We start from the raw sequence: 15,927 nt of genomic DNA, 5'->3' as shown, positions 1-15,927 counted from the left end.
ACAGTCCCTATTATTCCGCAGTATTTGAAAATGCTTGTTTTTTTTCTTCCTCAAAAAGCTCTATTAGTTTACCACGATTTGTAGTGATTTAAAATATAACTGAGATTTTAAGTAAACCGTTTCCAATAAAACATAACGTTTAGAAACATGGAACCCTTCATAAAGGCAGAAACTGCAGATTTCTAAGTATAGGGATATAAATGCATTTTTGTTTTTGTTCCTAATGTACAGAGCTGTTTTTAGTGCCTTTAACCAAATAAATAGTCTTTAATCTAAGCCTCCGCATGTAATTAGTTCAATTAGTAAAGTGGTCTTCTGGAGGACACCCAAGGCTTTTATGGTACAAGATTAAATGTCAATGATAATAGTTCTATTATCAACAAACCCACATGTATTCCTAATATTATAATGACAGGAACTACTAGAATGATGATGTGCACTATATGGCGCAATATATCTATAGCAGGCTTCATATTACGCTAGAGCATTCAGAAACAATATAACCAGCCTATCACTGCTATAAGCCCGGAGCATGTTATAACACAAACTCATAAAACGGTAAAAGCAATTGCAAATAGTAGAATGCATGGATTCTATGGTTTTGTTGCGTCTTTCCACACAGGAAATGTATATTTGAGTACATTGTATGGCACATTATTTATAAATGTCATGTCTGCCAAATACTTAAGGTACCTTTACACGGGACGACTATTGGGCAAATGAGCACCAACAGCCGTCCCAGCAACTATCACTCCATTGCTTTAACATAGGAAAGCTAGTCTGTCAGGGAATGGAGGTGATGCAGGCCAGAGATCTCTTGCGGTGGCTCGCCTTCTTCCACTGTAGACAGTCATTGCTCAAAAAATTGAGCGACTCCTGTTTATGTTGAGCGGGAAGTCGCTAAGCAGTTGCTACATTTTCAATGAGCTGAAGAAGAATGAGTTCTCGCTCCGTGTCCTGTTGGGGTTGTGTGTACACGGGTCGACAGTCACCAATCACTCATTTCAGTGGTTACTCAGGTGGCTATGGGCCCGTGAAAAGGTACCTTTAGTTAAAAAATTGTAAACGGTGAAGATTTACTAGTCCTTAACGTATACTTATACTTTGACCTGAGTGATAAAACGTCTTAAGCTAGTTATACATATTACATAGCTAACAGTAGAACACTTGTTTGGTTTGCAGCTATTTCTTTTGAAATCCCAGTTGTTCACTTTTATGTCCTTTGGTCTTTCCTTTATTCTTTTTGTATTTTTTTCTCCTAATGTAAGCAGCTGGCATGATACAAACACTTATTTTAAATAATTGTGGCAGAAAACAATAGAAGAGTATTAGCATATTTATCCCTATGAGAATGTGTCCTATTTCTGTAGATAGGAATATTTTTGAGGAGCTTATTTTGAATTTCTAAACCTGCTAAAAGGTCTAACTTTACGCTCAGATATGATCCAATTCCTTTAATCATCTTTTTTTCCCCAAAATATCTCAAGGGAAAATACACCTAAAAACTCTATTAGGTTCTCTTTTTACTTGTAATTATGAGTCATTTTTATTTATGTGTTTTTAATTAATGAGATGTATAAACTTCAAATCTGTTTGTACATGTTGTGCATGTAGTTCATAGAAAACTGTTCCTAATTTTAAGTGAATTTAAGAAAAAAAGGTTCTTCAGGACAATTAATGGAGAAAAAGCTTTTTCTGAACTTTGAGCTGTGCAAAGGGGTTGCAATAGGCCGAATGCTGACGGCCGGGATGATTCCGACTGCAAGATCCTCGCAACGGGATGCAGCCCTGTGCCCCTGCAGTGACCGCCGGCTTACCTGTCCGGCGTCATCTCTCTGCTCCGCGGATGTGCCAGCTGCATGGTGTAGAGCTGTCAGGCCGGCGATGACGTGGATAGTACGAGCCTTACAGAAGCTCGCACTAGAATAGGTCATGCTGCGATTTCCACCCCACAAGCGGAATATCACAGTTGATTCCCGCTCGTGGGCATGAAAATGAATTTTTCAATGCACCTCCTATGGCCTGTATTTGCTGCGGGATCCAGAGCTCTAGATCCTGCAGTGCAAGTACGCCAGTGTGCATTGGGCCTTATAGGGTTACAAGTTCTATAAGAGCCTAAATCCTCTAAACAAAAAGTTAAAAGAAACAGCTAGACTCATTTGGGGCAAATATGTTATAAAACTCTGTCTCTTCAAATGTTGCAATAATAATTGGTCCTCTGGTGTATAAAAGTGCTTCTAGTTCCTACCACCTAAGACTAAACTTACCTGACTGTCATAGCTATAATTTTTTGTATATTTTCCCGTTACCTAGATGACATCAATATATTCTGAAGTGCTGTACCTGTACAGAGGTTGTCATTGCTCACATCAGTATCTAGGACTCAGTTGTTATAGACAATTTCATACGGAATTAAAAAAACAGTATTTTGAAGTTTGGGAGAAAACCCACACAAAGAGAATTTACGAACCATGCAGATGTCGCCTAAGGCCTCTGACATATTTGTGTGGCCCAGTTATAGCCATTGAGTCTATATACTTGAACATTTTTTATCACACAGAGTAATTGTTCATGTGAAGAAACTCATTACATGTCCTATTCCTGTCCGTTTCATGGATGAAAAATAGGACATGCCAATGTGCAGACTATATATATATATATATATATATATATATATATATCTCAGAGAGTACATGGACAGCTGTAAATGTGCTGTCCAATGTGATTTTGGTCCAAGTCTCCCAGGTGCAATTCACATTACATCTAGCCTTAGGCCGGTCTTACAAGGATGGGTCGGATTCTGCATGTGGGAACCCGCAGCGGAATCCGGCTATGACCACAGACGATACCATGTTTTCCTGTACTGCAGATGACCATGGGCGCTTGCCATTGGTTATGCGCATTACAGATTTTTTGTAAAAATGTTTGACTTTCCTGCACTGTCGCTAGGAGATGAAGCAGGTATTCGCAGCCTATCCGCTATGTCAACTGCGGATGGGCAGCAGGTCAGACGGCTTCCATTGACTTCAATTGGAAGCCATCCATGCAGATTCCGCAGAAAAATAGAACGTGGTGTGATTTTTAAATCCGCTTGCAGAAATTTCTATCCACTCATCTGAGCGGATATGCAAATGTTCTATTCTTTCAATGTGTGCAAAAAACTTCGAATTGTCCGCCTGGGTGATGATCACGGATTCCACAATAGAAATCTGGTTATGTGAGACCAGCCTTTATCAGACTCAAGTCCAGGACCCCAGCCTTGCCAGATAAGAGTGCTAATCATTGAGCCACCGTGCTATCCTATTTTAAGCCTGCTGTGATGTACAACTGGGAATCTAACCTGGTTATTGGTTTTGCATGTTCACATGGTTTTTATTCCTAATTAAAAATCATATGTAAGGCATTGCTCACAACTGCATTATGGTATCTGTTTATAATGGAAACCATAATGCAGTCCCAGATCCTTGCAATGAAGATACTACCGATGCCTGATGGATACTACTGGTATAGTTGCATAGGTAATTTATCTGCTGTAGATGTGTAACTAATACAGTTAAGTTGTACATTGAAATAAGAAAACCCACTCAAGTCCACTATGAAAAAGGACTGATGTGAGTAATCCCTTTCTGTACAGTGCTGTGGAATATGTCATTACATAATGGGAAGGGATCGTCTTTAGTAACAATTTAGCAAGTATATTTTGTGTTAAATCATGCAACACTAACAAATGCCTTGTGAACTTTCACACACAGTAGCAAATACCTGAATTACCTTGCATCGTGGTAGAAGTCAATAGAAAGTATGAACACGGCTCAATCATTAACAATAAGGTGAAGAAAACACAATGAATGACATAGATCAATCTCAAATTATCTGCTTTTCTCTGGCGTCTTCCAATTAGATCATTAAAACTTGTGTCTGTCTGGCTTCTATGGTTGGCTAAAATTTTACACATAATTGTAATGTCATTAAAATGAGCCCTGGGGAGGTCAAACAATGCAGTGTCCATGGATTTAGAATTGGAAGGTTATTTGTTCTGTGAAAATGCCCGTTGTGATGCATGGGAAAAGCAGCATGCTGCCAATAACCGAAGAAAGAATACAAACTAGACATAAATAAGACATCTTTCGACCAATTCAGTCACTAATGTACAATCTCACATCAATCAGACAGATGTGTAAAACTGTAGAGGGTCTTCATATTTCCCAATCAGTTTCAATCATCAAAAACGTCTTAAAAAAATAAAATTAGCGCTTCGTTTGCCTTTCTTACAGCGTGTAGGACAAACGTGATACAATTTATTGTAGATCAAGTCAAGAAATTTTCCCTCCGTCAACATTAACTGCTAGAGAAGGCCACAGGACTGTGATAGGACAGTGTTCTGCAGCGGTTTCTAGCATATTGGAGGTGCATATTTAGGGTCAGTTTAGAGGTATGTGCACAACTGGCCCTGACAAATCAATACAGCGCATTGAATGACCATTAAGAATGTTAACAGCTCTGGCCAAAAACATATCTCCTAATCTCCTTCTAACACGCCGGTCTTTGAGGAGGTTAGAACTTCCCTTTTAAACAATCCCACCTACAAGTGGGCTAAAACAGATGGGACAGCTCATGGCTTGTTCTCATTTACAAGTGCAAAACTCCACTTGTGCTCAATCTTCACTGTCTTTTCTACAGGTTCTTCCACCTTCAGATTTTCCAAAGCTTGAGGAGGAGAACAGTAGTGTTTGGGACAGAGAGAAGGCAGATGTAAAAAAGGGGAAACTAAGATGCCAGTGTACCACACAAGATATTTGTCACAGCCTGGAAAAGAAGAAAAGATAATAGAAAACCATGCATTAGTCAAAACTAAGCAATTTAATATTTGTGCACAGGATTGTCCCCTCACCTTGACCATAGGTTATGCAATAACATTCTCTGTACTATTCATTATTAGTGATATATTTATTGGTGTGATATGGGATGTATATACAATGCATTTGGAAAATCTTCAGACCCTTTCATTTGCATTAACATTTTGTTATTTTATGTTCTTATGCAATTTAAAAAAATAAATCAAGTTATCCCCGATCATTCTGCACTAAATACCCCATACTGACAAAGTGAAAATGGAATGTTAGAAATCTTTGTAAATCATTTTAAAATTAAAAACTACCATTTTGCATTGACATAAGTATTCACACCCTGTACTCAGTACTTAGTTGAAGCATCTTTGGCAGTAATTACAGCCTCCAGTCTTCTTGGGTGTGATGCCACAAAGTTTGCAGTTGTGCATGCCTTTTTTGATGCTGCAACACACAGTTGACTCATGTTCAGTTTGTGATCTATTAGTATGCCCAAGTCTTTTTCACATGTGCTGCTGCTTAGCTCAATTCCTACCATTCTGTATGTACTCTTTTCTTTTTTTCTTGCCCAAATATAGGACTCTGCATTTCTCCTTATTTAAATACTATTCTGTTAGTCAACGCCCACTGTTCAAGCTTTTCTAGATCTTTTTGAATTCTCTCTCATCTCTAGTGCTAGCTTTGTGTCATCTGCAAATATGATCAGTTTCTCCTCAATTCCCTATAGTAAATCATTTATAAAAATGTTAAACACTGGACCCAGTACAGAGCCTTGTGATACCTCACTTAAGACATTCTTCCAGTTGGATGTGTAGCCATTTATGACCACTCTTTGAGTACGATCACTCAGCCAGTTGTGAATCCACCTAACAGTTGCCTTGTCAATCCCAAATTTGGTCATTTTTTTCAATAAGGATTCTATGAGATATTTTGTCAAATGCTTTCCTAAAGTCAAGATATACTATATCTACCGCATTTCCCTGATCAATCTAGTCCATGATTCTGTCATAGAAAGAAATTAAATTAATCTGGCATGACTTGTTTGCTACAAACCCATGTTCGCGCTGGATCCACGTTACTCTTCTGTATAATTTCTTCTGGCTGGGGATTTAAAAATCATTGAATGGATGTGATTAGTCCCTGCGCTCAGCCAATCAAAGGCAGCGCTTGCAGGAGGCGGGGATTTTTAAACCCCATGGCCAGAAGAAATGATACAGAAGAGTGGGGAGAAGATGCTAGGGCTTATTTTCAGGGAATATTGAAAGCCCTTCCCCCCAAATCCCTGCGGGGGTTGCCTTCATCCCATTGCTTTCAATGGGGTGGCAGCAGCGCCGGCCCCATTAAAAGCAATGGGATAGCATCGCGGTCCTCTGCCACAGCTGTGACAGCTGTGGAAGGGCATTATTTCATTCCTGTTGCAGTCCCCTCATCACTGAAGACGGTGACAGTGTTGTCACAGTGTTCAGTGCTGAGGGGACTCCCCGCTGGGATTAACGTAACCCTTGGAAGTCCCCTTATCTCCGCGGGGGCTAAGGGGTTAACAGCGGCACATTTAAAAGTGCTTCTGGCCAGATGCACCTTTTATATGCCCTGCTGTAAGCAGCGGGGAAGCTATTCCGTTTCCATTGACTCCTGCTCTCATAGGAGTCAATGTAAACTCTGGCAAACCGCTCACCTATGTCCTATTTTATTTAGATGTGTGCTTTTTTGCGCTTCAAATTCCGCGCATATGAATGTTTGTTTCTATAGGAACCCATTGGTTCTTTTAAAAGCGTGCATTATACGCTCGCAAAATACATGCTCATCTAACTGAGCCCTTAGATATTTCCCCTTCTTTCCATTTGATAAACATATTTTTCTTCCTTTGAAGCATGTGTGTAAGTTCTGTAGCCATCCATCCTGGTCTCCTTTAATGCTTCCCATTCTTCTTTCTTTTAGGGATTGTTAACGATTGTGCTTTGAGAATCTTTTTACGATATTTCCCAACCGTCTTGGACATTTCTGTCTTATGGAAGATCCAGTAATTGGATCCTTCCTACCCTCTTTCTGAGTCCATTTAGATATGCCTTTCTGTTATCCAACCTTGAAGTCTGTTCCTCTCAGGTCTTCCTCCCCTTATCATCCAAAATTAAATGATAGCATGATCACTGCCTCTTAAGGCCCCAGCCACTCTTACTTCCTCAACCATTCCCTCCCTGTTGGTAAGAATTAGGTCTAAGGTAGCAGATCCCCTTGTTTTCTCTTCTACCTTTTGGAAGTTATAGTTGTCAGCAAGAGCAGATAATTTGTTGGACCCATTACTTTTGCCTGTGAGAGATTCCCAACAAATGTCTGGATAGTTAAAGTTACCGTAATGCCTATGACATCAAATTTCTCTTCCTGTGTTAGGAGCACCAGTTCTCCTTGTTTGTTTCCCAAGCTTTGTGTATTTGTGTAGAAACATTTTAGTTTGTGATCGGTTTCTCTTGCTCCTCTACTTTCCTACAGAATTATTGTCTTTTGTTCTCTTTCCACTTCTAATAGCAAGGTTCTCAATTATATTTAATAGCTGTATATCTTTGCCTGGCCTTTCACTTCTCTTCCAATATTATACTAGTACACACTTAATTGTTTTTGAATATATCAATTGTTCATAACAGAATGAATTAAAATGAGGCCAAAGATTTAAAAAATAGTGTAGTATAATGTCTCCTTTGCTATTTGAAATGTTTCTTTTATCACTTGACATATCTAAAGCATCATACCATTAGCCATTGAATCAAGGGTGTAACTATTGTGGATGCAGAGGTGCACTTGCACCCAGGCCTTGGAGTCATAGGGACCTTTCACACAGGACAGAATATTTCACAACCGCTATTGAAGAATATTTCATCCCATGTGGAAGGTTCCTTGGGGGCCAATAAGGTCTCTCCCATAAGAGGAGACTAGTACTGTGAATAAAGCATTATAGTTAATGCAAAAGCTGTAGGGGACCCTTAACTTAATAACATAGTATGTTAGGCCTAAGAGAGACAATGTCCATCTAGTTCAGCCTGTTTTCACTTCCCCGCCCCCTTGTTGATCCAGAGGGAGGCAACAAACCCCCAATGAGGCAGAAGCCAATTAGCCCATTTGGGGGAAAAAAATCCTTAGTGGCAGTCAGAATAATCCCTGGATCAACGTTTTGAAGTTCCTACCTCCCTCCAAGACCGGGATTAACAACCCCATTGATTAATTAATGTTTATATCCTGTAATATCGTAGCGCTCTAGAAAAGCATCCAATCCCCTCTTAAACTCCTCTATGGATTTTGCCATCACCATGTCCTCAGGCAGAGAGTGTCACAGTCTCACTGCTCTTACAGTAAAGAACCCCCTTCTGTGTTGGTGAAGAAACCTTCGTTCCTCTAGACATAGAGGATGCCCCCTTGAACCGTCGCAGTCCTAGGTATAAACAGATCATGGGAGAGATCCTTGTATTGTCCCCTAATGTATTTATACATAGTTATTTGATTGCCCCTTAACTATCTTTTTTCCAGGGTAAATGCCAATTTTGTTAGCTTCTTTGGGTATTACAGTCCCGTCATTCTGTTTATTAATTTTGTTGCCCTTCTTTGAACCCTCTCAAGCACTGCAACATCTTACCTGAGCACCGGTGTCCATAACTGGGGCCCAGCAGCTTCAAGTTACACCTCTGCATTCAAATAACACACGCCACTTGAAACAAGTGATTAAAACAGAAATAATTCACAAATTCCGTGTACTCACTCAGCTGACTTCCAAAAGTGACCTGGATGAGAGAGGCGTCTATTCCGCTTTGGCAGTTTTTCCAGCATCTCCATCAGTTTGGTGAAACTTGGCCTTTCTTCCTGCTCATAAGCCCAGCAGAAAAGTAAAATGTCCTAAAAACATGAATGAATATTTATTTTTAAGCACAATAAGAATAGCATTGTACAAAATGGATTTATGTGCACTAAGATACTTTAACCCCTGAGGACCAGTCTATTTTGGGCCTTATAGACGTAGCATTGTTTTCAGTGTTATTATTGCATTCCAAGAGCCATCATTTTCTTTTACATTTCCATCAGTGTAGCTGTATGAGGGCTTGTGTTTTGGAGGACAAACTGTATTTTTCAATAGCACCATTTTGAGGTCCATATCATTTATGGATAAACTTTTCTGAACTTTTTTTTGCAGAAATGGACAAAAACAGCGATTCCACCATTGTTATTGTTTTTTTTTAATAACCATCAGTACTTATCTATTGATGAAATTAACACAATATAATCAATGAGACAACTAGAACATTTTCTATCTGGATATACAATAATCCCTCCTAGGCTATTGTATAAAATGTGTACACAGAAAACCATTTCATAAGCATGTTCCCTCCATGATAAGGCTTCATTCCTTCAGCATAGGACCTATAGATACAAAATGGTACGAGATTCTGTGTTAAATGTGATCCTGCAGTCATGGGTTGCTCTCATTTATCTGTCCCTACTTCTTGCCAATGTTTCAAACGCATGTTAGGGCCAGATTACACTGTCTTCTGAGTCATCTGTTTCACTTATAGAGTGCAGAAATGTGTCCCGGCCTTACTGTGGGTCTCTTCTGCATCATCCGATTCATGCATGGGGTACAGAAGAGTATCTTGGTCTTCCTGTGGATAGCCAGATCCAAACTCAGAGTATCATATGCATTGATTGTCTGAGCAGCACCAGAGAACCAATCAGAGCTATCCCTTCCTGGAGGCGGGATTTATAAATCCCATTACCAGGAAGTGGACTTTTGCCAGTGAACAAGGACTGCAGGACACGCGGTGAAGCTCCAGAGAACAGCAGGAGAATGAAGGCCAAGCTTGCTAGGTAAGTAAAATAAGACCTAGTGCCTCTTTTGGGGCAAAAATTTATATAAGACAGGTCTTGTTTTTGGGGATACGTGGTATAACTCATTCTGTAACTTACATAAATGCGTTAGAACGTTACACCATTTCAGGAGCATGATAAGGCTTCATTCTCAAAGGATACTTCACATTAGTATTAGTTTCACATTCAGAAGTTGCTTAATATGCCCTGTAGTCCATGAAAGGGGATGGGGGGTGTTTAACATTAAACTGAATGGGCTGTGTGGCAATACTAGATACAACATATGGACCTCTTTCACAGATGTTACCAGCTCACAGCAGCCACGAACGGAGATATCTCCTATCACATCTGTAACCCTTTAAATTCTGCTGCCAATTCTGACAGTGGCATTTAAATGTCCAAATGAGGACTGAGATGTCCTGAATGGCTCCCCACTAGGGATGAGCGAACGTGTCCGTTACGGACACATCCGCACCCGGACACCGGCTTTGCCGAACACTGCAGTGTTCGCGCGTAAGTGTCCGGGTGCCGCCGGGGGGCGGGGAGATGCGCGGCGGCGCGGGCGGCAGTAGCGGGGAACAGGGGGGAGCCCTCTCCCTCTCCCCCCCACTCCCCGCCGCACCCCCCCGCGCTGCCACGGCGGCCCCCGAACTTTTTCGCCCGAACACTGAAGTGTTCGCAAAGTTCGGCGTTCGGGCGAAAAAGGGGCGGAGCCGAACGTGTTCGCTCATCTCTACTCCCCACACAATATGATTGTGGGGTGCCATCCATTTGTCGTGGCAAACAAGGACCTATTTAAGGCCCCTAGGTTTGCCATGACTGATTTCCTAATAAAACGTGCCTGTGGCATGTATTCATAAAAAAGCTGTAGAAATAAAATATGATGCAATACTATGGTAGTGTATTATACTTTATAAAGGACCAAAAAAGTGAAATAAAGAGTCCCTATGGGAACTAAAAAAATAAGCAAATAAAGATTTTGTTTTACTTATTACACCCCACTTAGAAAGTTTTATAGGTTTTCCAATACATTATACATTATATGGTACAAAAAAGGGTACCATCGAAAAATACAACTTGTCAATATGTTTTGTACTGTTTTCTCCCTTGTTCTAGAAGACATCCAGAAGTGTATGCATTGTTATATTCACAATCCTCTATTCACAAAATAGCTATCAGTGTCTATTTTTAAATTTAAATGGGCTAATTTCCCCATTTAGGCACTCTTCCCTATGGAAAGAGGTCCTTAGCAACAATGTTGATATTTTATGCATCCAGGAAACCCACCTCGTGACCTTTTCCCATCCCAAACTATCTCACAAAAGATACCCAAACATATTTCTAGCTTGTTCCCCATGCAAAAAAAAGCGAGTGTGCTTATTGCATTCAAAGACTCCATATGCCTGGATATCCAGCACCAAAACTTAGATCCGAAAGACAGGTTTATAATCTTCTCAGGATTTTTGAACTCCAAACCATTTACAATTATCAGTTTCTTAAACAAAACTATAAAAAAAATGCAAAATCACAAAAGGAGTAAATTAATTGTTTGTGGCAACCTTAATTTAACTCTCGATAGAGCCATTGACTCCTCAGCTCATCCTATTGAAGAGGGGGGCTTCTTTGTCTTCCTGGATTCAAAAAAGGCACTCTATGAAACTTTCCGATGCCTGAATGCCTTGGCCAGAAATTACACATTCTACTACCCTCAACATAGATCCTCTTCAAGGATAGACCTGATTTTGGTAGATCAATGGACACTTTCCAGGGTGGTTCGGGATCGGCACTACAACTTGGTCTCGGCGGTTATCACCTGGGAGGTTCTGAGCGATAACGTTAGGACATGGAGAAATAACACCTTCCTGATGAGGACCCCCGAATGTAAAACAGAGGTGACCAAAAAACTGGTGGAATACTTTGATACTAAGACCACCCCAGAATTCAGTCCTTTCACAGTCTGGAATGCTCATAAGCGTATATTAGGGGAATGCTCATTGGGATAAGTGCAAGACACAAAAAGAAAAATGCAACTTGTCCAGCAAAAAAGCAAGCTCTAGCTTTGTCAGTGGAAACATTAAAAAGTTATGCTTTTGTGAAGTTGGGAGGAATAAATGAAAATTTACATTAACAAAAATGGGGCAGTGGTGTATATCGGTCCTGTATTTTCTCTTTAGAACTCAATGAAGCCTGGTAAAAAGTGCAACAGAACATACACATGGCTAGAAGCTTAAAAAACAATACAGACATAATAGTGAGGACAAAACCTACAACCTAAAAGTTTTATTCATGCAATGCAGATTTAATTAGAAGTTGTATATGAGTATTTTGAAGCCAAAATCATGAGTGGATGCACACAATAGAAAAAGTCTGAATCTTCCATAATACTTTCCTTCAATTTTAGGTTTTGTTTACAATACAATTCTGGTTTTGGCTTCAAAATTTTGAAGCAAATTGTTGACCAAATCTGTCAGTAATTCATCTCTGTGAATAAGGCCCTGTGTCAATAGGGAATATGTTATGGTATAAATAGTGACCACTTACTTCCCACTAAACGAGTCACAGGCAATACTGTAACTACAAGTGGTTGAAAGCATCTTGTTCGATTAGAGTTTTACTTACTGAAATCTCCTTTCCCATTCCAATTTGGCTAAGATTTGGCTTCATGCCTGTTCCAGCTTGCCAGATGATGGCCTCTGCAGGTTGGCTTTTGAATGGCCACTCTCGAGCATGCAATTCATACCAAATAGTTCTGTGGATATACATTACAGTGTTATTGTACCATAAGTATAAGGTTTCTGAAAATATTTCCCTTCTACTTAAAATAGGATTGATAATTATTTTATCAAAAGAGGAGCAAATTAATAGAAAATAAAATATTTCAAATTAAGGTCTGGGCTAAACCACTTATATTTAAGATTTCCTTTTCATTTGTGAACCAAGAGCTATTCTATGTGGGAAAGCATCATTCTTTTCCCATCCATAATAGAAAGAGTATATGCTCAACTAAATGAACCAAAGTCCTTTGTTTGTAATGTAACATTCCTTGGAATGATTGTGTTTCCTACAATGCTTTCTCACAGTACTCCAAAATATTTTAGTAATTCTACTCACCCAAGTGCAAATACATCAGAGTGCTTAGAGAATGGAAGTTTATCCTCCTCCGTGTCAGGAGACAGCTGCCGTATTATTTCAGGAGCCAAATGACAAAGCCAACCATTAGGGATCCGCAGCTTGTCTTCTCGTCTGATCAATGCAGAAAAAAAGTAGTCTATATAAATATTTGTGCCATGGATTAGATGTATTCCATTTCATGTATTTAAACATGGCGATAAACCAATATTATAACGGGAATCATGAAACATCTGCTGTCAAATAAGGGATATCAGAAGCCTCTGAGGAGTGTTATGACCACAGATACACATTAGGTATGAGAACTCTTAGAAAAGTAGAACTTCCTGTGCTTCAAAAGCGTCATATCGAAATACTCATGTTTACTGATAGAGCTCAATATAGCTTACTTTTGAAAAGGGTTTGTATACCAACCATTATTTTATTGCTCCAAGCATCTAAAAATAAAATGGCGACTTTAAGACTTCTTGATTTAGAATATTCTACCATTTTCTACCTACAGCTGCTATGTAAAACAACTGTTTTTACACAAAAGGTCAACATACGATTTGTAGATACAAAATGGTTGGAAATTGAGTTTAATCCGATACTGTAGTCATGGGTTGCTCTCATTCATCTGTCTCTGCTTCTTGCCAACGTTACAAATGCATGTTAGGGCCAGACTACACTGTCTTCTGAGTCATCTGTTTCACTTATAGAGTGCAGAAATGTGTCCCGGCCTTACTGTGGGTCTCTAGACCCAAACTCAGAGCTTCATACACGCATATGATGCTCTGAGTTCAGGTCCAGAGACCTGTGGCCAGGCAGGAATGCATTCCTGCACTCCATACATGAAACAGATGGAGCAGAAGGCAGTGTGGTTGGGCCATAAGTCAGAAGCAAGGGCACAGGGGGAAGGACGTACAAGTAGAACCTCAATTAATGTCATTAATCCGTCCGGGAGCAATGGATTTAAGTAGAAATCAATGTTAGTCTAGGACATTATTTCCATAGGAATTAATGTAAATTCAATTAATTGGTTCTAGACATTCCAAAAAACACACCGAACCCCATTTAATAGAGAATAACTCTGGTCTTTAATACCAAAAAAATAACAATACTGAATGAATATAAAGCACAACTGTAAAGAATAAATTAACATTGCAGGGACATCATTATATCAGTACGTATCACTGTGTTATCTGTGGTTTGACATAGGACAGCAGGGACATCATTATAGCAGTATGTATCACTATGTTATCTGTGCTTTGACATAGGACTGCAGTATTTATTTGCAAACGTTTCTTTACTGTATTCATCTGTACAGCACTTAAATTTTGCAGTACAGTGGGGATTCAGGTGGCAGGCAACGTTCAGCCGGCGATTCAGCTGCTGTACTGTGTCAGGAGGCAGGCAGACACAGCAACGTTCAGCCGACACTGTGCACTGTAGAGAGGGGAGGGGGAGGAGTAGGCGCACGCTGATACAGGAGAAGCAGGGAGTGACCGGCATCAGCTGCGCGCCAGGTCACTGAGCGGCGCTCGGGGTCATGGAGCGGTCGGCGACCTTATCTGCTAAACTCCCTTGCCCTCTCCGCCCCTTGCTGGCTGCCTGTAAAGTGAGGGGGGGTAGGACAAGGTGGGAGATTAGCACACTAGCTCCCGCCCCGTCCTACCCACTCCCATTGCAGGCAGCTGGCAAGGAGCAGAGAGGGGGATGGGAGTTTAGCACACTAGCTCCTGCCTCCTCCCATTGTCATAAGCCGGCAAGGGATGGAGGGGGGAAGAGAGTTTAGCAAAGCTAGACTCTTTCTTTCCGCCCAACGGTATTCTGGGTGCGGCGAGCCATCTGAATGGGCATTGAAACTGAAAATACGGCCATGACTTGATCACTGCTGCCTCTTGTTCATGTGATTTTCGGCTGAAAATCACAGCGCCCGTGTGAAGGAGCCCTCAAAAAGAGACTTCTAGAGGCACAATCCCTTCAGTTCACAGAAAAATCTTGTCTAGATCAGGGATAGTCTTTTGGAGAGGATTTGCAGTATCATGCATTTTGTAGGAGGATATTGATGTCAGTGATATTTTGATTGTACAATAATATTTGAGTTTTGAACTTTTTGTTACTTGTGTTATTCAGCAGGTAATGTAGTAAACATGACCTGGATATTAGCTCCATGATTTGCGTAACATGTTTTGCTCCTTAACTGTTTCCACCTGCTTAGATTAAGTTTCCAATTTGATGCCTAATACCCTGTTTTCGGCTTTCAGCTCCTAGCATTGGTTCACTGGTTAGGTCATGTACTTCTGATTGTTTATCCAATGTAATATACAAAGCAGTGGTTTACAGAATAGTTTCCATGAATTAGAAAACGACGTTAAAGTGAAATTAGATTATGTATTTGGCAATAAAGACCACAAGGCAACAAATCACTCCACAAATTGGCCACTGGAAAAGCAGTAATTGCTGAAAGCTTGATGAAATTACTTTCATTGAGTGAAATAACTAGTAAATAGTATTCTATGAATTAGGATTAAATGGTTTGGAGAAAGAGAAACACTGTATATTCAACACTGTAGTTAAAAAATGAAATGCTTGCAGACAAATGTCCAGCATTGGAACCTAACAGAGGCATTACAAATCTTCCCAACGGCTACTAAAGGCTGCAACTAAATTGTATATCATACGCAATAATTTACAGCTTTTTTTTTTTTTAGGAACTTGAACAAAATAATGTGATGGAAGTATTTGGTTACTGATAACAGATCATGATTTCCATTTACATGTTTCCCAACTGGGATTCCATTAGAGGTTCCCTAGTGGAAATGATCTTAGGGCTCTTTCCCACGAGCGGAAACCTTTTTACGTGCACCCGCCGACACCGTAATAACGTGTGAACAGGGGCACAAATCTAACATTTGTGTACCCGTTCAGATGGTGTGGACCCGGCGCATATATACCAAGGCTGCAATGCCATTGCCTGCCCTTCTTTCGTCAGCCCACCTCCTCTCTCCTTACCTCCGGCTATTTGCAATAGGAGTGGGCAGGGATGGAGCTAAGCCCCCACTCCTTGTCCGCAGTCAGCAATGCGAGGAGGTGGAGTGGGTGTAGCTTAGCTTCCCCCCCCCAT

General features: G+C 40.4%; 1 protein-coding gene across 1 annotated transcript in view; it reads right to left on the bottom strand.

The window, feature by feature from the left end:
- Positions 1 to 8,588: 8,588 nt before the first annotated feature.
- Positions 8,589 to 15,927, bottom strand: part of KSR2 (kinase suppressor of ras 2) — a 349,612-nt gene continuing 342,273 nt past the window's right edge. Inside the window, exons 17-19 of the mRNA XM_066601915.1 lie at positions 12,804 to 12,935; positions 12,312 to 12,441; positions 8,589 to 8,726 (exon numbers count right to left, since the gene is read on the bottom strand). Of these exons, the coding sequence (XP_066458012.1) occupies positions 8,589 to 8,726; positions 12,312 to 12,441; positions 12,804 to 12,935 (400 nt within the window). The remainder of the gene's footprint in view (positions 8,727 to 12,311; positions 12,442 to 12,803; positions 12,936 to 15,927) is intronic.

This window comes from Eleutherodactylus coqui, chromosome 5 (assembly GCF_035609145.1).
Source record: "Eleutherodactylus coqui strain aEleCoq1 chromosome 5, aEleCoq1.hap1, whole genome shotgun sequence".
NCBI classification, from domain to species: domain Eukaryota; kingdom Metazoa; phylum Chordata; class Amphibia; order Anura; family Eleutherodactylidae; genus Eleutherodactylus; species Eleutherodactylus coqui.
Note: the sequence above shows the minus strand (reverse complement) of the source record. Positions and strands in the feature narration are given on the sequence as shown.